This window comes from Podarcis liolepis (genome assembly GCF_965112155.1).
Source record: "Podarcis liolepis genome assembly, chromosome: 2".
Lineage (NCBI taxonomy): Eukaryota > Metazoa > Chordata > Lepidosauria > Squamata > Lacertidae > Podarcis > Podarcis liolepis.
In genome coordinates, this window is record NC_139555.1 from 122,316,382 (window position 1) to 122,339,191 (window position 22,810).

General features: G+C 44.3%; 1 protein-coding gene across 1 annotated transcript; it reads left to right on the forward strand.

Annotated features, from left to right (window-relative positions):
• Window positions 1–11,518: 11,518 nt before the first annotated feature.
• Window positions 11,519–21,085, forward strand: LOC310699287 (vomeronasal type-2 receptor 26-like; the record flags this gene model as incomplete). Its single annotated transcript, XM_083486934.1, has 5 exons — window positions 11,519–11,679; window positions 12,134–12,425; window positions 15,588–15,815; window positions 19,480–19,606; window positions 20,187–21,085. The coding sequence occupies 5 exons, from the start codon at window positions 11,519–11,521 to the stop codon at window positions 21,083–21,085; spliced, it is 1,707 nt and encodes a 568-aa protein (XP_083343060.1).
• Window positions 21,086–22,810: the final 1,725 nt, after the last annotated feature.

Below are 22,810 nucleotides of genomic sequence, written 5' to 3' on the forward strand. Positions count from 1 at the left end.
CTTGAGTGCTATCAGCAACAGAACTAGCAAATTACCAGCAGTCAAAATCTGCTTGGAAGACCCAGGCTGCAGTGACTTAATCACAGAGAACATGCCTGGCGTACATGGCTTGAGAGCCAAAGAGGATTCACTTCAGCCCCATGTGGGCAGCATAACCCCACCCCACCCTCAGTGGCACAATACAGAAGTATTTATGTACCAGTCTCTTCTGGCTGAGTTTGATGAAGTTGCATCATGTTGTTGTTCAATGTTGGACGCAATTATGATTTTATTCCTCTTGAGCTTTGGCAAGATGATGACAAAGAAATCACCATTATTTTTAATAATTACATTTGCCCTCGCACCATGTTGAACTCCCTTTATGGCGTCAGGTGTAGGCCTGAAGGAATACATGTTCCATCGAATCATAGAGCTATAGAATTGCAGAATGAGAAGGGACCCTGAAGGAGATTTACATTGTTGAGCAGCTGTCAGAAAGTTCTTCCTAAAGTTTAGTCTGAATCTCTTTTCTTGTCACCTGATCCACTGTTTCAGGTCCAACCCTCCAGAGCAGAAGAAAACAACCTTGCTTCATCTTCCATGTGACGACCCTTTAGATATCTGAAGAACTTCCCACTGCCTTGTGGTTCTACTTGTGACATGGGTCAGAGAGGGGCACGGGAGGTTGGCATGACCTTTCCTAGCACTTCTGAAAGACTGGCCCATGGTCCAGCAGTGGGCCTCAGTGCCACAGCCCACCCAGTGCCTCCTAATTCACCCGTCCTGCCCCTGGGTCACACATAGCTCTTTGGTTGGACCAAGGGCATCACTGGCAGTTTAATGGGGCATAAAGGTGTCCAGGAGACAGAGAGGCTGAAGGAAGGCAAGGGTTTAAAGAAGGAAGGGAAATTTCTCTGCTCTGAGGGAAAAGGCAAGAGGATGTGTTGTGGGAAATTAGGATGAGTGATAAAGGGTTAATATCTAAAATTACAACAACTTGGGAAAATAGAGTAAAGGAATAAGAGAAGGGGGAAGGAAGAAAAAGTGAATATAAAATGAGTAGGGAAGAAAGATAACAGTTTTTGGAGGAATAGGATACAAACTGAAAAGAAATGGGAAGACGAAACAAGAGTAGACAAGTAACATGTGAGGCATGCCGGGTGATATGAAATAAAGAGCCTTTTCCACTTCGTGCTTTTGAATGCAGAGAGTCTGCATTGCGGAGTCTGAGTCACAATACTAGTCCCTGAGTCATTTGCTTTGGATGAGTCATCTGCTTTGGATCCATTCCAGTCCGGCTTCCATGCTGGTCATGGGACCGAGACGGCTCTGGTCGCCCTAACAGATGATCTCCGCAGGCAGCTGGATCGAGGCGGGTCGGGGCTGCTGATTCTTCTAGATCTGTCAGCAGCCTTTGACATGGTCGATCACGAACTCCTGGACCACCGCCTTGCCGGCGTGGGGATCCAGGGCACAGTCCTTCAATGGCTGCGCTCGTTTCTTTCTGATCGGGGACAGAGGGTGGCGCTTGGGGGGCAATTGTCATCGCGTCACTCCTTGGTGTGTGGAGTGCCTCAGGGTGCGATTCTCTCCCCGATGCTTTTTAACATCTTTATGCGCCCCCTCGCACAGCTTGTCCGGAGTTTTGGGCTGGGTTGCCATCAGTATGCTGATGACACCCAACTCTATCTGTTGATGGATGGCCATCCTAACTCGGCCCCAGACACACTGAGCAGATGTCTGGAAGCTGTGGCTGGATGGTTACGTGGGAGCCGGTTGAAGTTAAATCCTTCGAAGACAGAGGTCCTCTGGCTGGGGCGGGACGATATGGGAACGAGGGGGCAACTCCCATCTCTTGCGGGGGCGCAATTAGTGCCAGCACTGTCCGTTAAGAGTTTGGGTGTAATCTTCAACACCTCCCTTTCCATGGAGGCGCAGACTGCAGCTATAACAAAGGCAGCATTTTTCCATCTCCGCCAAGCTAAGCAGTTGGCCCCTTATCTCTCTCACCCTGACCTAGCCACTGTGATCCATGCGACGGTCACCTCCAGACTGGATTATTGTAACTCGCTCTACGTGGGGCTGCCCTTGAGACTGACCCAGAAACTCCAGCAGGTGCAGAATGCCGCGGCGAGACTCCTTATGGGGTCTTCGCTGCGAGATCACATTCATCCGGTACTATACCAGCTGCACTGGCTCCCGGTGGAGTACAGGATCAGGTTTAAGGTGCTGGTTTTAACCTTTAAAGCCCTATACGGCCTAGGACCCTCGTACCTACGGGACCACCTCTCCTGGTATGCCCCACAGAGAAACCTACGGTCTGCAAATAATAACATCCTCAAGGTCCCAGGCCTCAGAGAGGTTAGGCTGGCCTCAACTAGAGCCAGGGCCTTCTCGGCTGCGGCTCCAACCTGGTGGAATGCTCTGTCACAAGAGACTAGGGCCCTGCGGGACCTGACATCTTTCCGCAGGGCCTGCAAGACAGAGTTGTTCCGCCAGGCCTTTGGTCAGGGCGCAGCCTGACTCCCTCCTCTGGCAACCTGCACAGAATTTTGCTTAATCGGTTGCCATCAATTTGATTTTAACTAATTTTTATAATGAAATATTTTTAGAATGTGTGATTATTTGATTGTTTATTTGATTGTTGTTAGCCGCCCTGAGCCCGGCTCGGCTGGGGAGGGCGGGATATAAATAAATTTATTATTATTATTATTATTATTATTATTATTATTATTATTATTATTATTATTATTAATTGCTGCTTGATTATGCCAAACTCTGCCTCCATCTGCCACAGTTTTCTCCCTGGCTCCTCCTGTGGACAGGCCATTTTGTGACTAGTGGACGTTATTAAGTTTCAGCCCTGTGATTTGGCCCCTACATGAAAGTCAGGAAAGACGACTGTTTCTGGAGCTAAACTGTGGAATGCTCCCCCTCCCCAAATGTTCTTGCTGCCATCATTCTCCATTTTAGGTGGCAGGTTAAGACACTTCCATCTATACACGCCTTTGGTAAATAAGCCGGCCTTGACCGTGGTGCTGAACTTTTAGTGGGATGGCGTAGGATTTCTTCTTATTATATCTGTGCTCTTGGGTTGAGCATTTTAGGAATTATTTTTTGACACTGGCAACGGGAGCTCACCCCATCGTGTGGATTTGCACCGCCTATGTTGTGATCGACAAGCCCAAGAGGCTCAGTGGTTTAGACCATTGGCCAGACTGATGACCAGGGCAGGGCAATCTGAGCATGTAACATCAATTCTGTCATGACTGCAATGGCTACCGAGTAGTTGACGGGCTCTATTCAAAGTCCTAGTTTTGACTTTAAAAGCCTTATGAGGGTCAGGAGTCCACTACCTCAAGAACTACCTCTCCTCACATGAATAGACCCAGATCATCACCAGAGGGTCTTCTTAAAGTTTTCCCTTTGCTGCTATGGAATGCTCTCCTCAGCGAGTCTCACCTGGTGCCATCTTTATTTATCTTTAGCCACCAGGAAAAGACTATTCTTTTACCTGGGCTTTTGGCCCTTGATTTGAAAGCAGCACTGAAGCACCTTTTACTGGGCAGGATTTCTCAGTCCCACCTTCTAATTGGATAGCTGTGTTTTTAGGCTGTAAATTGCTTTGGTTAACTCTGTGGAAAACTCTGAGAAAAGTGAATAATAATAATAATAATAATAATAATAATAATAATAATAATAATAATATGCACAGCTCTCTGGTCTTCTTTGGCGATCACTCGTAGCCGAGTAAGATTGTCTTCCATAAACATGGTTTTAACAATGAGTCTGTAAGTGACTGCGGAGGCCAATAGCAGCCCTATAGTTAACAGAAAGATGGGGGGCACAAGGAGAAGGGGACGGCAGAGGATGAGATGGCTGGATAGTGTTCTCGAAGCTACCAGCATGAGCCTGACCAAACTGCGGGAGGCAGTGGAAGACAGGAGGGCCTGGCGTGCTCTGGTCCATGGGGTCATGAAGATTTGGACACGACTAAACGACTAAACAACAACAACAAAGTTAACAGAACCATTGCAACACAGTGTCTTCTCCCAACCAACACAGCCTTCATATGATTAACTACCAATAGGTCCTGGAGAATGAACAGGGCAGAACCCTCTCCAGAAAATGGTGACCAAAGTGACCAGGCTTTTCCCAATCTGCTATCCAGGTCTAAAGCCAGACTGCAATGGGTCCAGACTGGGAATGGGGAACCTTTGAACTCCCAATCTAACTGAATGTTGGGAGATTCAGAATAGGTAAGAGAAAATATTTATCCGGGCATTGCTCAGCTAAACTATAGAAGCCGCTCCCACAGGAGGCAGTGATGGCCATCAGACCAAGATGGCTTCAAAAGAAGATTAGACAATTTCATGGAGCAGCAAGAAGCTGTTGGTGGCTCCTGGTGGGTCTTCTCTGTCTCCACAGTTGAAGCAGCAATGCCTCTGAACACCAGTTGCTGGAAACCACAGGAGGGCAGAGGCCTCTTGTGCTTGAGCCCTGCTTGTGCATTTCCCGTAGGCTTCTGGTTGGCCACTGTGAGAACAGGATGCTGTGCTTGATGGGCCGTTGGCCTGATCCAGCAGGCTCTTCTTATGTTCAGGTGTTGCTGAACTACAGCTCCCATCAGCCCCAGCAAGCATGAGCAATGGCCTGGGGATGATGGGAACTGTAGTGCAGCAACAGGTGGAGGACCACAAGTTCCTCACGCCTGGTCTAGATACATTTGCTTCATCCATTTGGCCACTGTGGAAAATGGGATCCTGGACCACATTGGCCTTTGGCCTTGAAGCAGAGCACCTCTGATGAGTTCTTGAGAAGTTACTTTTTCATTTAGGCCTTGGTTCTGACTTTACATTATCGGTTGCAAAGGCAATCTTTGCAGAGAAATCCCTGGAGATTTGGCGAGAAGGCTATAATTACATAATTAGGTACATAATTAAACATCTCCTCCTGTATTTTCCTGGATTGATCAAGGAGCAGGTGCAGAACTGGGGGGAAAACATGTTTGGGAGAAATCACCGCTGTGTCCCATAGCCTGACATTTGACAAAAATTGCTAAAGAAACAGTTTTTAGAGGATCAATAGATATATCATTTATTAATGAATATTTGAACTATCAAATATCTGCACCCCATGGATGGCCGGATGGGGACTGCCCATCCTCCTCTCCTTTTTTTGGAGGTGACCCCACCTTCTCTGCCCTACCAGTAAACCTAAGATCACCAACTTTGATATTAGGGAGGGGCGGACTAGGATTAACAATCACAAAATATGGATTTGTTACACCTGTACACTTGAACATTTACACATCTAGGAAAGGTCAGTGGTAGAGTTTTTTTATTTTTATGGATAAGGTCCCAGATTCAATCAGACATGATTCTTCTCCTCCCCAGTTTAGCTTCATGGCAACCCTGTTACACTGAGAGGCAGTGACCACCCAAGGTTACCCAGTGAACTTCATGGCTAAGCGGGGATTTGAACCCTGGTCTACCAGGTCCTAGTCCAACAGTCTAACCACTACACCACAGCATGCATCCTGGGGACATGGTGCGCCAGCCGCAGGACATGGTGTGCATCCTGGGGGCATGGTGCTGCACCCGCAGGGGCGTGGCACCCATTGCGGTGGCAGATGCGCAGCGCGTGTCCGGGGGCAGGCGTGATGGTACCCCCCCTCCCTGATAGTGCCGGGGGTGGTGCGCTCCCCCCACCCTCCCGTTTCTCCGCCAGTGTATCTCCTTCTCCACCCTGCTTTCCCTCACTTCCTCTCCCTCTATCTCCCTGATGATATAAGAATTAGAGACCCCATTAAAACCTTATTTTAATCATGTTTCAATGCTTCTCTTTGATTGTATCTAACCTTTCAGAATGTATTTTGGAACTTTTTAGAATGCATTAGGCTTGATTTTTGTGTGTTCTGCACTTGTGAGTCTCCCCCCTCCTCTTCTGCTCTCTCCTCTCTCCAGATCTGCCTCTGAAAGTGGTACAAATGGCAGGATGTTTTAGCACCAGAGTGTAACTCAGCTATCTCTGAAGCTATCTGAGACCCAGGAAGAGGATTTTATCATGCTCTTCCCTCACTGAAGGCTAGGTTGCCAGGATAATGCCAGACACCCAAGACATAAAATGGTCCAATGGCCTGGGCACACGAGGACCACCCCAAGGTGATGTGGGGGTGAAGATACCAGGATGGAGCCATGTGTGCTTTACTGCTCATGACCTGTAACCTTTCCTGATCTATGTGAAGATTTTTTAATGATTATTTGCTATGTTTGAACTACTATATGAGCTTTTCTTCTGAAGTGGCTCGAGGCAGACCTTCTCAATTGGCATGTTGAGTTGAGTGAGCTCTGTCCTATTACAATAGCTATAATAAATGCTGGGTCCCTAAATCCAGATGCTGGACTCGGAAAAGTTCCCTTGATTCTGTGGTTTATTCAAAAGGTTCCTCACCTGGGTAACAAACAAGGGGGTGTCAAAGTGAATTTTTACAACACTGAGATTCCCTTTCAACCAAAAAAAGTGTGCGCACACAAGGGTATGTGTGTTAAAAGCAGACTAGAAGGACCATTTGTGTTTGTGAAAAAATAAGGGTGGGTGTTAGAGAAGCTAGGGAAAATCTATTAAATATTTTGGAGGATTTCTTGTCCGTCTGTTCACTCCACATCTGGAAACCTGTTAAGATATTGTAAGTCCCCATATGTTGTCCTTTCCCCAACCAGCCTAGGAGAGGTAGCATGGCTTTGTCAGGGGAATGCTGTGGACATAGCATATCTTGATTTCAGTAAGGCTTTTGACAAAGTTCCCCATGATATTCTTCTGAGGAGCTGATAAAATGTGGGCTGGATGAGATTACTGTTAGGTGGATTTGTAGCTGGTTGGCTGAGTAAATCCAAAGAGTGTTCATTAATGGTTCCTTGTCATCCTGGCAAAAAGTGACAAGTGGGCCCCTTGCTGTTCAATGTATTTATAAACAACTTGGATGAAAGAATTGAGGGGATGGTAATCAAATTTGCAGATGACACCAAACTGGGTGGGGTAGCTAATGCCTCAGAAGAGAGAATCAGAATTCAAAATGATCTTAAGAGAGTGGAGAACTGGGCCCAAGTTAACAAAATGAATTTCAGTAGGCGGTGGGACACTTGGCTTACTAGCAGTACATGTGAAAAGGATTTAGGGATCTTAGTGGACCACAAGCTTAACATGAGTCAACAGTGTGATGCAACAGCAGCAAAAAAAGAAAAGAAAAAAAGGGGGAAAGCTAATGCTATTTTAGGCTGCATCAACAGAAGCACAGTGCCCAGATCAAGGGAAGTAATTGTTGCTGTTTAGTTGTTTAGTCGTGTCCGACTCTTCGTGACCCCATGCACCAGAGCACACCAGGCACGCCAGGAAAGTAATAAAGGTAAAGGGTAAAAGGAGCCCTGACCATTAGGTCCAGTCATGACCGACTGTGGGGTTGCGGTGCTCATCTTGCTTTATTGGCCGAGGGAGCAGGCGTACAGCTTCCGGGTCTTGTGGCCAGCATGACTAAGCTGCTTCTGGCGGACCAGAGCAGGACATGGAAACACCATTTCTCTTCCCGCCGGGGCAGTACCTATTTATCTACTTGCACTTTGACGTGCTTTTGAACTGCTAGGTTGGCAGGAGCAGGGACCGAGCAACAGGAGCTCACCCCGTCGCGGGGATTCGAACTGCCGACCTTCTGATCGGCAAGTCCTAGGCTCTGTGGTTTAACCCACAGCACCACCCGCGTCCCAAGGAAAGTAATAGTACTACTCTATTCTGACTTCGTCAGACCACACCTGGAATCCTGTGTCCAGTTCTGTGCATCACAATTTAAGAAGCATGTTGACAAGCTGGAACCTGTGTTATGGAAGGCAACAAAGGTGATCAAGGGTCTGGAAACCAAGCCTTATGAAGAATGGTGGATAGAGTTGAGTATCTTTAGCCAGGAAAAGAGGAGACTGAGAGAAGATATGATAGTCATCTTCAAATATCTTAAGGGCTCTCACATGGAAGAGGGAACAAATTAGTTTTCTCCTGCTCTGGAGCATGGGACTTGAACCAATGGCTTCAAGTTACTAGAAAGGAGATTCCGACTAAGCATCAGGGAAAACTTTGGCAGTAAGAGGTGTTTGACAATGGAACCATTTCCCTCAGCAGACTGTGGGCTGTCCTTTCTTGGAGGGTTTTAAGCAGAGCTTGGGTGGCCATCTGTCATGGATACTGTAGTTGAGATACCTACATTGTAGGGAGTTTGACTAGATGACCCTGGAAGTTTCCAACAACTCTACAATTCTATGATTCTATAAGGCCAAGATGAAGTTGTGTGTAGGTGCCCTGAAACCCAGAAGGTGTCTGCTTCAGGTCAGCATCTCCAAGGACATTCAGTGACCTTAGCTTGTAGCTGGACAAGTTGGGAGCAATGCTGGTAAGGTCAAGGAAACCTCCCCTTCCCCTCTCTGACCCATGCCACAATGTAGAAGCACATTGCAGGGGCAAGTTCCTCAAATGCCCAAAGGGCTGTTGCATAAAAGATGGAGGAAGCTTTGTTTTTCCTGCTCTGGAGGGTAGGTAGGTCCTGAAACAATGGATTCAAAATACAGGAAAGATAATAATAATAATAATGATGATGATAATAATAATAATAATAATAATAATAATAATAATAATAATAATATATTATTTATACCCCGCCCATCTGGCTGGGCTTCCCCAGCCACTCTGGGCGGCTTCCAAAAAAAATATTAAAATACTGTAAAATACATCACACATTAAAAGCTTCCCTAAACAGGGCTGCCTTCAGATGTCTTCTAAAAGTCTGGTAGTTGTTGTTCTCTTTGACATCTGGTGGGAGGGTGTTTCACAGGGCGGGTGCCACTACCAAGAAGGCCCTCTGCCTGGTTTCCTGTAACTTGGCTTCTCGCAGTGAGGGAACCACCAGAAGGCCCTTGGTGCTGGACCTCAGTGTCGGGGTAGAACGATGGGGGTGGAGACGCTCCTTCAGATATACTGGACTGAGGCCGTTTAGGGCTTTAAAGGTCAGCACCAATACTTTGAATTGTGCTCGGAAACGTACTGGGAGCCAGTGTAGGTCTTTCAGGACCGGTGTTATATGGTCTCGGCGGCCGCCCCCAGTCACCAGTCTAGCTGCCGCATTCTGGATTAGTTGTAGTTTCTGGGTCACCTTCAAAGGTAGTCCCACGTAGAGCGCATTGAAGTAGTCCAAGCGGGAGATAACTAGAGCATTCACCACTCTGGCGAGGCAGTCCACAGGCAGATAGGGTCTCAGCCTACGTACCAGATGGAGCTGGTAAACAGCTGCCCTGAACACAGATTTTACATGTGCCTCCATGGACAGCTGTGAGTCCAAAATGACTCCCAGGCTGCACACCTGGTCCTTCAGGGGCAAAGTAACCCCATTCAGGACCAGGGAATCCTCCACACCTGCCCATCTCCTGTCCCCCAAAAACAGTACTTCTGTCTTGTCAGGATTCAACCTCAATCTGTTAGTCGCCATCCAACTTCCAATCGCCTCCACTCACACAGGACCTTCACCGCCTTCACTGGTTCTGATTTAAAAGAGAGGTAGAGCTGGGTATCATCTGCATACTGATGAACACCCAGCCCAAACCCCCTGATGATCTCTCCTAGCTGCTGCATGTAGATGTTGAAAAGCATGGGGGAGAGGACAGAACCCTGAGGCACCCCACAAGTGAGAGCCCAGGGGTCTGAACACTCATCCCCCACCACTACTTTCTGAACACGGCCCAGGAGGAAGGAGTGGAACCACTGTATGACAGTGCCCCCAGCTCCCAGCCCCTCCAGGCGGTCCAGAAGGATGTTATGGTCGATGGTATCAAACGCCGCTGAGAGATCCAGCAGAACTAGGAAACAGCTCTCACCTTTGTTCCTAGCCCACCGGAGATCATCAACCAGTGCAACCAAGGCAGTTTCAGTCCCATGATGAGGCCTGAATCCCGACTGGAAGGGATCCAATGGTCCGCTTCTTCCAGGCATGCCTAGAGTTGTTCAGCAACCACTCGCTCAATCACCTTGCCCAAGAATGGAAGATTTGAGACTGGGAGATAGTTGGCCATCGTGGCCACATCTAAAGATGGTTTTTTAAGAAGCGGTTTAATAACCACCTCTTTCAGTGGGTCTGGGAAGGCTCCCTCACGGAGGGAAGCATTCGCCACCCCACGAAGCTCATCGCCCAGCCCTTCCCGGCTAGCTTTTATAAGCCAGGATGGGCAAGGATCCAGGAGACAGGTGGTTGGCTTCACTCGTCCAAGCAGCCTGTCCACATCCTCGGAGGTAACAGATTGGAATTGATCCCATGCAACTTGACTAGACAGGACTCTAGCACTCTCCCGCCCTGGCCCTGCTCCCACGGTGGAGTCTACCTCTTCCCGAATCTGAGCGACTTTATCTGCAAAAAACTTTGCAAAATCATTGCAGGAGATCATGTGGCCCATACTGATGATTCAGACTGAACATTGGGAAAAACTTTCTGACAGTAAGAACTGTTTGAAAGTGGAATGAATTCCCTCAGGAGGTTGTAGACTCTTATTTTTAGAGGTATTGAAGCAGAGGTTAGATCGCCATGTGTAATGGATGCTAAACTGAGTTTCCTTAATTGCAGGTGGCACAGTGGATTAAACTACTGTCTTGCTTGGGCTTGCTGACCAAAAGATCAGCAGTTGAATCCCTGCGACAGGGTGAGCTCCTGTTGCTCGGTCCCAGCTCCTTCCAACCTAGTAGTTCGAAAGCACCCGGTGCGAGTAGATAAATAGATACCGCTCCGGCAGGAAGGTAAACGGCGTTTCTGTGTGCTGTTCTAGTTTTGTCAGAAGCAGCTTAGTCATGCTGGCCACGTGGCCCAGAAAAACTGTCTGCAGAAGTGGACATATGCCAGCTCCCTCAGCCTTTAAAGTGAGATGAGGCCTGCAATCCCAGAGTTGTTCATGACTGGACTAAATTGTCAGGGGTCCCTTTACCTAGACTAGATGACCTTTGAAATCCCTTCCCATTCTACAATTCTATGGCTCTGTGGTTCTATGAAACATGTTTTTCTTCAGCTCTACACATGGAGCCGTGAAGGCAGCAAGGGGTGAAGGCAAATGTAATTATTAAAAATAATGGTGATTTCTTTGTCATCGTCTTGCCAAAGCTCAAGAGGAATAAAATCATATTTGCGTCCAACGTTGAAAAACAACATGATGCAACTTCATCAGACTCAGCCAGAAGAGACTGGTACATAAATACTTCTCCACTGTGCCACTGAGGGTGGGGTGGAGTTATGCTGCCCACATGGGCCTGAATTGAATCCTTTTTGGCTCTCAAGCCATGTACGCCAGGCATGTTCCCTGTGATTAAGTCAATATAGCCTGGGTCTTCCAAGCAGATTTTGACTGCTGGTAATTTGCTAGCTCTGTTGCTGATAGCACTCAAGAAGGAGATTGGAGTAAAAGGGAGGTGCATCATAACTCACCTTCTGCTGTTGCTATTGCTACTACCTGAAGCAACTCCAGAGATGCTGAACTCAAAATGCCCATTGACTTTGATAAGGGATCCCAAGGCACCCTTGAATTGGTACAGGCGAGGAGACTACCATATTAGTGGGGTCATAGCCGTAGCATCTCCTATTTTCAAGCCAAGCGTCTTCACTGAGCCTCCCTTTACCAGAACTGATTGGTAAGTCCTTATGTGCCTACTGTTGTAAAAGCTTTATGCAAACTGAATGTGACCACATGGAGACCAGATGTTGTTGTCTGCCAGGCATGTCTCCTCATTTCTGGTACTTTTGCTTGGTCAATTATGTCTTGTATTTTTGTCCATTTGGTGGGAAATTGGTAGGATTCATTCTGAATGTCAGAAATTGATCTACTGCAAACTGTGTGCTTTCACGACTCTAGTGAGACATTCTCATCCAAATACACTCCTTCCATGGAAGTATTGTAAAACTGGGAATTTCCTAGCATTAGAATAGTCCATTCTTCTAGGATTTGGGCAGGAAGGGGTTGATGGACCTCAGGTGTACAGATGCTGCAGACACCTTTCATGATTTTTGCCCCCAGTCACAGATAAGTATGACACAATCTGGTCTTTGTGTGGAAAGAATGTCAAGGTGAGACACACTTTTTTCCAGGGAAGCAGTCCTGGTCTACTGGCATATCCTGTCCTTCTTGTTTGCTGTTCGGGAGGTCAATAAGAACCACAGGCTTTCCCCCAACCTCACCCTGGGCTATGACATCTATGACAACTATTATGATGCCAGAATGACTTGTGGTGCCATGGTGGACCTGCTCTGCCCTGGGCAGGCAAATATCCCAAACTATTACTGTGGACCATGGAATAAAGTATTGGCAGTTATTGAAGGGGCTGACTCTGACAAATCCAAAGATATTTCCACCATGTCAAGCATCTACAAAACCCCACAGGTATGAATGTCAGGAGGGAAGGAAAAAAATCCCAGAATGTTATTGCAATTTCTTTGGAGAGATGTGAAAATGTCATTCCTGCTTCTAAGGCAGAAGGAGAGTTTAGCCTCAACCCCCTGTTAACAAAGATGGCTAAGGAGATTATGGACTCATCTACACTTATCCCATAGTTAGAAAGCAAAGGTCTGAGTGGCTTTCCATTTGCCCTGTGGTTTTTTGGCATGGATCTGAGAATTTCCCCCTTATCCTACTCCTTTCCCACAGAAAATCTGTTCTTTCATTCTAAATCAGAAAAAAACACCAATTTGTGATTTTGCCCAAGGAAAGCAATGGGACATGGGGAAGTGTGGATAAGCCCTTAGTTGAGTCTTCAAGATCCCACAGGTATAAATGGTGTGAATCATGGAGAAGGGTCTTGGAGGAAATTGTCAAAATTCATGCGGTAGAATGGAATCTTTCAGTTATGTGGATTCCTAGCCATCAAAACTGAAATAACAATAAATAAGTAATAAAAGCTAGTGCCATGTGTGATATACATGAGCAATTATGCAAAGGGAAACATTCAATAAACATGAGGCAAAATACTTGGTTTCTAATTTGCTACCTATTGTGTCTATACAAGTTAAGCAGAGCCAGTCCTGGGGCCATGAGTACTGTCTGCCTTAGAATAAAGGATAATTCTGTAAACACATTTTCCCACAACTTTTCATTTTGGGACACTCCAAACACATGTGTTGATATGTCCCTGTAAATTCTGATAATTTAATGAATAAATAATGATTAAATCATATAATACAATTAGATAAATTTGCTACAAGAAACATGTAAAAGCAATAACAAAAACACAATCAGGGCATAACATAAAGGAAACACAACCCATTCCAAAGACTCGGTCACCTTTTTTTGAAAGCAAACAATGAAATATGGTATATTGTTAAGCTTCCCTGGGATATTGTTTCCCCCCATGAACTTTGTCTTTTCCTGTTTCCCATGTCAGAGAAAAGTTATCTTTCAGGCAAGTTAAAATTACTAGATTTGGGATTTTGTTGTGGGTGACAACACTAATCTCTTCTCTTCTTTACTAGGTCAGTTATGGTTTTGTTTCTGACACACTTAGTGATAAAACTCAGTTCCCTTTTATCTACCGAATGGTCCCCAAAGAAGAGCATCAGTATCTGGGGATAGTCCAACTGCTCCTGCACTTCAACTGGACTTGGATTGGCCTCATTGCTCCAGACAACAACAATGGAGAGAGGTTCATGAGGACCTTGAAGCCCCTGCTAACCAGGAACACAATTTGTGCTCCCTTCTCACTTAGCATCCCAGTAAATAATCAGGAAATACTGGCGCATTCTAAAATATATTTCATGTGGAAGACAGTCAATGTATTAATCTACTATGGAGAGATGCGCTACTTCTATTTTGCAATATATAATTTGCAAAGGATAGCTAAAATGATTATAAGACCCATTGTGGGGAAAATCTGGATCACAACAGCTTTGTGGGACATCACCGGGAGCCTGTCTTACAATATCCTTTCTCCCCTGCACGTTCATGGGTTTTTTTCTTTCTTAACTCATATTAAAAAAAAGGCAAATGATGACGATTTTGACACATTGCTCGATTCTATGATTCTGTTTGGGCGTAAAACATTTCAATGTTCATATTCAAAGCACATATTGTCTGTGAAGGGAAGGAAAAGGTGCAGGGAAGATGACACTCTGGAGTCCCTGCCTGACAAAGTGATTGAGAAAATCCTGTCTCTGGATAGTTACCGTATTTACAACCTTGTCCTTGCTCTGGCACGGGCCTTACGGGCTGCGCTTTCCTCCACATCCAATCAGATGGTGGCGAAGGGTAAAAAGAGGATGAAATATCAAAGGATACAGTCTTGGCAGGTATTGCTGTTTTCCTCAAAGGCTGAACAGGCATCGGTGCTGTGAATTCCATTCAGACTTGACTTTACTTTGCCTCCATTTACTGTACTGTTATCCACATCTTAATTTTGCTGCTGAGAAAACAATCTGCCTCCACTTTACCACCTGATACAGTCTTGGCAGGTATTCCTGTTTCCCTGACAAAAATCTTTGCTCAACAGGAATCAGTGCCGTGAATTCCATTCTCAGGTGAAATCAGGGTTGCCTCAACGCTGGCTTTACTTTGCATCCATTTACTGTACTGTTACCCACAGCCTATTTAGCTGCTGAGAAGACAATCTACCTCCGCTTTACCACCTGCTCCCTCAGCAAGGCTTCCTGCTAACACCAGCCAAGGACCAGTATGAATTAAGCAGCACATAAGTGGCACACAAAACACTACCAAACCATCCTACGTTCTAAATCTTATATTAATAATCCAAAAATCGAGAGAGCAAGCTACAAGATCTACCACAGAAGCCACAAACAGAAAACTCATTCAAATTGTGTTCAAAAGGAACATTCAGTCCTTAAAGTTCCTTTAGTCAGGCACCTGTAGATATCAACGAAGATAAGTTTGATCAAACGAAGTGTCTGTGATGTTACGCACGAGAGATAGACAGGGTGCCGGCATTTGTTACCTGTTTCGCCCATGAAGAGTCTCAGGCTTCTTCAGTAAATTCTCTCTCATGGTTTTGATATATTTATAAACATTCACTGGTGGCACAAACCAAAACTTATTAGTGTTTAAATAAAATTTCTAAATAATATCTGAACAGACAGGTACAAAAGTCTCTATTTACAGTGCATGTGTTACATTCCTTCTTGGTTGAAGCTACAATATTTAATTCCTTTCTTCAGGAAATTCTTCCTCAAGATTTTGGTGTATTTACTTCATACTTTTTGCTGCTTACTTCATACTGGTCTACGAGTATTGGCAGCATAGGTTCATTTCTTCATTACCAGCCAAGGAAGCTCATGTCTACACACCACTTCCAACAACCTTACTTTAACAAATAGGAAGCTTGTGCTTGCAGAATTCTTCCCAGGGTGAGGAATGAAGCTTATGGATCTCATGGCTTTAATCTGTCCCAAAAGGCTGAAGCAGAAAGAATGGTCCACAGATCCATTTCCCAAACACACACACACAAAATGTCAGTCTGTACAAACACCTTCATAGATTAGATCAAGTTAGCTAGATAATTTTATTCTTTTCTAAATGTGCATGATTTCTTTCCTGTTCTAGCTTCACCCTTTCCTGGGAAGCTCCCAGTTTTACAATACTTCCATGGAAGGAGTCTATTTGGATGAGAATGGGCAGTTGACAGTCGAATCTGACATTGTGAACTGGGTGCCATTTCCCAACAAATCCTTTGGTGCCGTGAAATTTGGGAGCACAAGCAGACAGGGATCCTCAGGCCCGAAATTCACCATTGACGAAGAGGCTCTTGCGTGGTCCAGACTGTTCAACCAGGTTTGGAAAACCCATTCATTGCATTGTATTCCCTTTTAGAGATAAGTTAACCTCTGAGACTCTGTTGGGAGAAAAAACAATATAACTTATACCTATCCAAGTAATGGGCTAAAACTATACAGTGGAGGAGATGAATGGAGGATGAATGGCTTCACAGAGCTGTTGGGGAAGGCGCAAGGGCCATGCGTCTCCCCCAAAATCCCCAAGAGGAGCATTGGGGTGTCTTTGGGTCCTGCTGTTTCACGGACGGCGGTTCGGCATTGCCAGTCTCCGCTCTCCATCCTGAGAGGTGTGGAGAGTGAGGAGGAAGCCAAGTGAAAGCTCTGGCAAACTAGGCACCAACGCAGCTCCGTGAAGCAAAGCCTCAGATCCAGCCACAAGCGGGTACCATTCCAAAATATTGAAGCCGATTGTAAAGGTCTAATTTGACTGAGTCGGCCAAAATGGGAGTGTTAAAAGGAAATCCGCTCCCGTTCCTGGTGCTATGAGCACGAAATACAGTACATACAAGTGAAGTTCTGATGAAGTTTACTTTGGGAGGTAAGTTAACTCATGAACAATAAGGATTAAAAGATTACACACAGCTTTTCTTTTCTTTTCTTTTTAAAATAATCTTTATTAGTTTCCCACATAAACATATATACATGGATAACAAGTCAAACAAAGAAAAGCAAAATAAGAAAGGAAGAAAAGAAAAAAGGAAAGCAAAATACAGTATATTACGATTAAATAAAAAGTTAAAATGTAAAACTTCCAATCATTCTCATTATACTGCTTATATTGTCCATGTTTTCTCACACAGATATATATCATTTCATATTATTTTTATATAGTCAGATAAAATATCCAATACACTTTTTGCTTACAAGTATCAATCTAGTTCTGCAAGTATATTGTTGTTTGTACAATACAATTTTAAATATTCCTTCAATATTTCCCATTCTCCATATACTTTCTGGTTTGATACTCCTCTGACTCTTCCCGTCAGTTTTTCTAGTTGCAGGTACTCTAGCATAAGGGTCTGCCACTCTGTTATTGTTGGTAGTGTTTCATTTTTCCAGTTTCTTGCCACTATTATTCTAGCTGCCGTGATTGCATACATAAACAATGGCCTTATACTTCTTAGAAATTCTATTGGTAGCACACCTAATAGAAAGATCTCTGGTCTTCTTTTAAATGTAAATAATATTTTATGTTCACTGTAGATGTTGTTCCAAAATTCACAGATAACTGCACAGTTCCACCACATATGAAAGTATGCACTTATGTCCTTTTTGCATCTCCAGCATGTTGGCGACCTGCCTTTATATATATTTTTGTGAGTTTTAAAGGGGTATGATGCCATCTGTATAACATCTTCATAGTGCTTTCCCTGAGGTTGTAGCATGCCGTGAATTTAATATCTGTCCTCCACAATCTTTCCCATTGTTCCATGTAGATATTGTATCCAAGGTCCTGTGTTCACCTTACCTTTACTACTTCAACTTATTCCTCGTTTACTTCCCATTCTAATAAAGGTAAAGGTACCCCTGCCCGTACGGGCCAGTCTTGACAGACTCTAGGGTTGTGCGCCCATCTCACTTAAGAGGCCGAGGGCCAGCGCTGTCTGAAGACCCTTCCGGGTCACACGGCCAGCGTGACAAAGCTGCATCTGGCGAGCCAGCGCAGCACATGGAAACGCCGTTTACCTTCCTGCCAGTAAGCGGTCCCTATTTATCTACTTGCACCCGGGGGTGCTTTCGAACTGCTAGGTTGGCAGGCGCTGGGACCGAGTAACGGGAGCGCACCCCGCCACCGGGGTTCGAACCGCCAACCTTTCAATCGGCAAGCCCTAGGCGCTGAGGCTTTTACCCACAGCGTCACCCGCGTCCCTGCGCCACCCGCGTCCCTCCCATTCTAATAAGTAATCATAAATTCGTGAAATGTGTTTCCCTTTATTGTGGGTTAACTCTTTTTCAAATTTGGGTGTTTATTTTGCATTGAACTTGACCTGACCAATTTGAACCTGAAGTTATACTATGTTGTGATTGAACTTGACTTAAAAGGGAGGCTAAACTGGAGAAGGAATGCAATGTTATTTAATGGGAGAATACTAAAAAATGCCTCTCTAGAAGAAAGTTGGGACTGATTCTCTGATCTTGTGTTATTTTTGGGAAAGAAATCTTTGGCTTTTCAGAGTATTGAAGATATCTAATTAAAAGGAATTGCAATTGTGGACTTATTTCATCAAAAGATACCGGCTGGTTAAAAATCAAGATTTAAAAAAAGGGGAAAGAAGAGGACTAAATGAGATTTTTAAAAATATTAGTATTATAGCTTTATTCATATTGGTAATTAAAATTTATTTTGTTGTGAATGGATGTTAGGATGGGAATATATAACTGTTAGAATTTGTTTTTGTGAGTCAAGTGGAAGAGGGGAAGGAAGAGCCTGGAAGTACTGGTTTCTTTACTGGGTTTAGTGAAATGGCCTTGCCAAAGTACTGAGAAAGCCAAAACAATATCTTCGCTGGTGGAAAAGGACTTCTTGTTTTGGAATTTAATCTCAGAGAGGAAGCTGGGAAACAGGGAGAGATTTGACCCCCCTCCCTTCCATCTTAAATTAGGACTGGTAGTAGAAAAAAGCCCAGTGTTGAAGCAAGCCAACAAGGCCGTGAATCAAAAGAACATAACATATGAATTATACAATTTGCTTTCAGAATTGAAAAGAGAACTGTCCGAGATAAAGGAAACTGTTGATAAGGCAGCTTCTCAAATTCGGGAAAATACTAACTTACTTTCAGAGGCTGTGGGACAATTTAAAGAGGTGAACATACAAAGCACCGAGGTGGGAAAGGTTGAGGTGAGAGGTTTGAGGGAAATGCAAGGGAGAGTAAAGGTAAAAATGGCGCTTCTTGTGAATTGATTTAGGAGGCTTTGACTTTGATGGTGACAAAACAGGAAGGGAGGGTAAAAGGCATGAGAGGCTACTATATGTGGTGGCAATGTAAAATTATTAAGAAGGCCTGGGAGGTAATATATAAAGACTTGACGAGAATGTTGAAAATGACCTTTGTCAAAAAAAAATATAGAAGCTATCATTCTGAAAGGTATAGGACTTAATGGGAGTAAGACTCTGTCCCTGCACCTGAGGGTCACCAGGCCAAGACCAGCCCGTCCCTATAGAAGGAAAAAGCCACCGCCAAATAAGATTTGTAAAATAACTTAGTGAACTTAGAACAAGGACATAATAGACAATTTGAAACCCAAAAGGACATTGATTTTTTCTTTTCTTTCTTCTTTTTTTAAATAAGGGAAATGTTTAAAGCATAACCTTGTAAGCTTTGTGTATAGGTTTTCACATTAGTTGAACTTTTGAAAGTCACTTGTAATAAGATGAACAAAGTTTAAAAATTTGATTCTTGAGAATATAAGATTTTAATGACGTGCATGAATAAGAGTAAAATAATGGAACCAGGAGGGGGAGTGGAAGGAAGTCAGTTAAGATTTATGGTTTAAATTGTTAAATGTGAATATTATTATTGGTTTTTTATTTTTTGGGGAAAAAATGTTATCAAAAAAGGGGGAAAGCATGAAAAACCAAAGCAGTGTCCATTCCACATAGACTGAGACTTTACACTGGCCCAGAAGTTACTTTCATTGATGTTTTCTCTCTTTTTGGTCAGACCCTTCCTCAGTCCAGGTGTACCAAAAGCTGTCGCCCTGGATATGCCAAGAAGGTTCAGGAAGGGAAACCCATTTGCTGCCATGCTTGTGCTCCATGTGCAGAAGGAATGATCTCCACTCAGGAAGGTAGGAGACTTCAGAGGAATGTGTAGCAAAAAGATCAATAAAAGATGTCCTTTGCTGATGAATACTCCGGTACAATCTTATTTTGAATTTAATAAAGTTTCAACAGTGATTAACATAGTCTTAAAAAGCTTTGCAGGTACCATTGAAACATCCTTGAGTATGTAAGAATTAGGCAGTGTTGCTGCATCTGGTAGGTCCCGTGAACCAGCCAGTTTGGCAAAGTAGCTAGGGGGTTTGGTTTGTACTGGGAAGACCAGAATTCCAGTCCATGCTCCTCCATGGAACTTTTTTATCTGTAAATCACACCCATCTGACAATACCTGGTGTTGGGGTGAGATCAGTTGTAGTTGCAATTAAACTTGGAGCTTCGAGAACAGTCCAAGCTCCTCCTTGGGAGGTGAATAAGAGATTATCAGCACTAGGGAGCTACACAGAGAAGACCAACTCTCTGTGTAGATTAGCAGAAACAGCAAGTCCCATCACTGTTTCCATTTGTGGGAGTTGGCTGGATTCAAAATTGATCTGCTTTTTTTTGCTAGTCTACAGGAAAATGTTCAAGCAGACACTCTTTTTCCCCCAGATGCAGACCACTGCACCAAATGTCCAGAAGATCAACACCCTAACAAGGACAGAGATCAATGCATCCCCAAGATTATCACCTTCCTGTCCTATGATGAATATCTGGGGACCCTCTTGGCTTCCACTGCCCTGTTTTTGGCCTTAATCACAGGCCTTGTTTTAGGAATATTCATTAAATATCTTGACACTCCCATAGTCAAAGCCAACAACAGGGACCTTTCCTACATCCTCCTTGTTTCCCTCCTCCTTTCCTTTTTGTCCTCCTTTCTGTTTATAGGCCGGCCAAGGAAAGTGACCTGCCTTCTAAGGCAGACAGCCTTTGGCATCATCTTCTCAGTTGCTGTCTCTTCTTTGTTGGCAAAAACGATAACCGTTGTGCTGGCCTTCCTGGCCACTAAGCCAGGAAACAGGGTGAGGAGATGGCTGGGAAAGAGTCTGGCTAATTCCATTGTCATTTCCTGTTCCAGTATCCAAATTCTCGTCTGTGTCATCTGGCTGGGTACCTCTCCTCCATTCTCAGACTCTGACATGCACTCCCAGGCTGGAGAGATCATCCTGCAATGCAGTGAAGGATCTGTTGCCATGTTCTACACTGTCCTTGGCTACATGGGCTTCCTGGCTGCCATCTGCTTCACGGTGGCTTTCCTGGCAAGGAAGCTGCCTGGGTCCTTCAATGAGGCCAAGCTGATCACCTTCAGCATGCTGGTCTTCTGCAGTGTTTGGGTGTCCTTTGTGCCCACCTACCTGAGCACCAAGGGGAAGTACATGGTGGCCGTGCAGATCTTCTCTATGTTGGCCTCCAGTGCTGGGCTTCTGGGCTGCATCTTCCTTCCCAAGTGCTACATTATTGTACTCAGGCCTAGTCTGAATACAAAGGAGCACCTGACTACAAAGGCTTAATATGGCACCTGATTCCTAAAATATGTTTTTGGTTTTTGAAATTGATAGCCAGCATAAAGGCAGGACACATGAGTTGGGAATGTAGCTCCTTAGAAGCTATTGTTTTGGGAATCAAAACACAAAATTATCATTTGACTCATATTCCATCCTTACCACTGTTCATTTTTCTCCTGCTAAACCTTATTGATGAATTGTTTTCTGAAGACTGTTTTATATTTTTCCTAATAAGAAATCCTTATTGCAATTCAATAATAATGAATCTGTTGATTAAGAAAATAAAAAATTCTTAGATGATATTACAAATAAATTACTTATGCATTTTTTTTCAACATGAAAGAAATACATTCCATTGGTATCTCTTTATTTTCTGTTGTGCATATCAAGAGAGTCACATTGATTGTTGGTGCCAGGGGTGTCCTTCATGTGGTGCAAGGTGCAAAACATTTTTAAAGTAGTTGAAACACAATAGGCATGAGTCATGCCCAAAATATACTGCATAATTTCAAAATATGCAAGGAGATATTAGCAAGTTATTAAAATAGATTTGACCTTTCAAATCAATTTGTCTAGTCCTTATTTTCCTTTGCCGGATTATTTGGAAATAATCCAAGGATATTTCAACCATGTCAAGCATCTACAAAATCCCCAGAGGTATGAATATCAGGAGGGACGAAAAAATCCTGAATATTCTTGCAGTTCCATCTCAATTTGGGCTCAGACCTTGTGCATTCCGTAACAATGCATGGAATCAAATAAGTATAAATAAAAGATAAAATTGTAAAGGGAAGTAATGATAAATGATGAAAGTGAATGCATAAAGGTGCTGGAATAGCCTTTCAGAGAAGCCCTACACAGCCATATCTCTCTTATAATTTGATGGACTTGTTAATGAAGATCTCCATTATCATACTCTCATTGATAACTGATAATGATAACTATCATTATCAAGTGCTACATTATCATATTCAGGCCCAATCTGAACACGAAAGCACATCTAACTACAAAAAGTGAAGGTGGTGTTTGATTCTTAGCTCCTTTAAAGATTCTTAGCTTCATACAAAATATAACGTTGTTAAGGTGGACACTACACTGGTTTGTGTCAGGACAATTGGACAACTGGAAACACTGTTAAGTCATAGAATCATAGATGACCCGAGTATTTCAAATTGTCTTGCCACACACTTCCCCATCATCTGCACTTCCCAAATAACTGGTTTTAGCAACAAGATAGTAGCAATGCTAAACTAATGAGTTCAGGTGGGAAATTTTCAGAAGTGGTCAAATCACATCTTTCAAGACAACTACAATGGTACCTTGGTGTCAGGGAACTGCCATCGGAGGGACAGGTGGTGGAAGGGCTCACGGAGGTTGGGAGAGACCCAGCAGCGGAAGCAGGAACCAGCAGGGGGAGAGGTGGGTCTCTGAGGGAAAGCGAGCAAGAGGGAGGGCTCAGGGACACGTCCAGCGAGAACAGTGGGGAGGTTTCTGGACCTCCCATAGGGAGACCCACTCCTCGCCGGAAACTGTCACGCCGTGAGTCCAGAAGACGTGTTTCCGTTAAGGAGCTTTTATGTTGGAAGCGATTCCGAAAGCAGCCACTGTCGGAATCTGCAAGTGACTAGAGGAGCCATGTCTGAGGGGCTCCGTCACAGACAGAGGTTTGTGGACTTGAACAAACTCTGAGGGACTACGATTTTACGCACAAGCAGCTCATCATCCCATCAC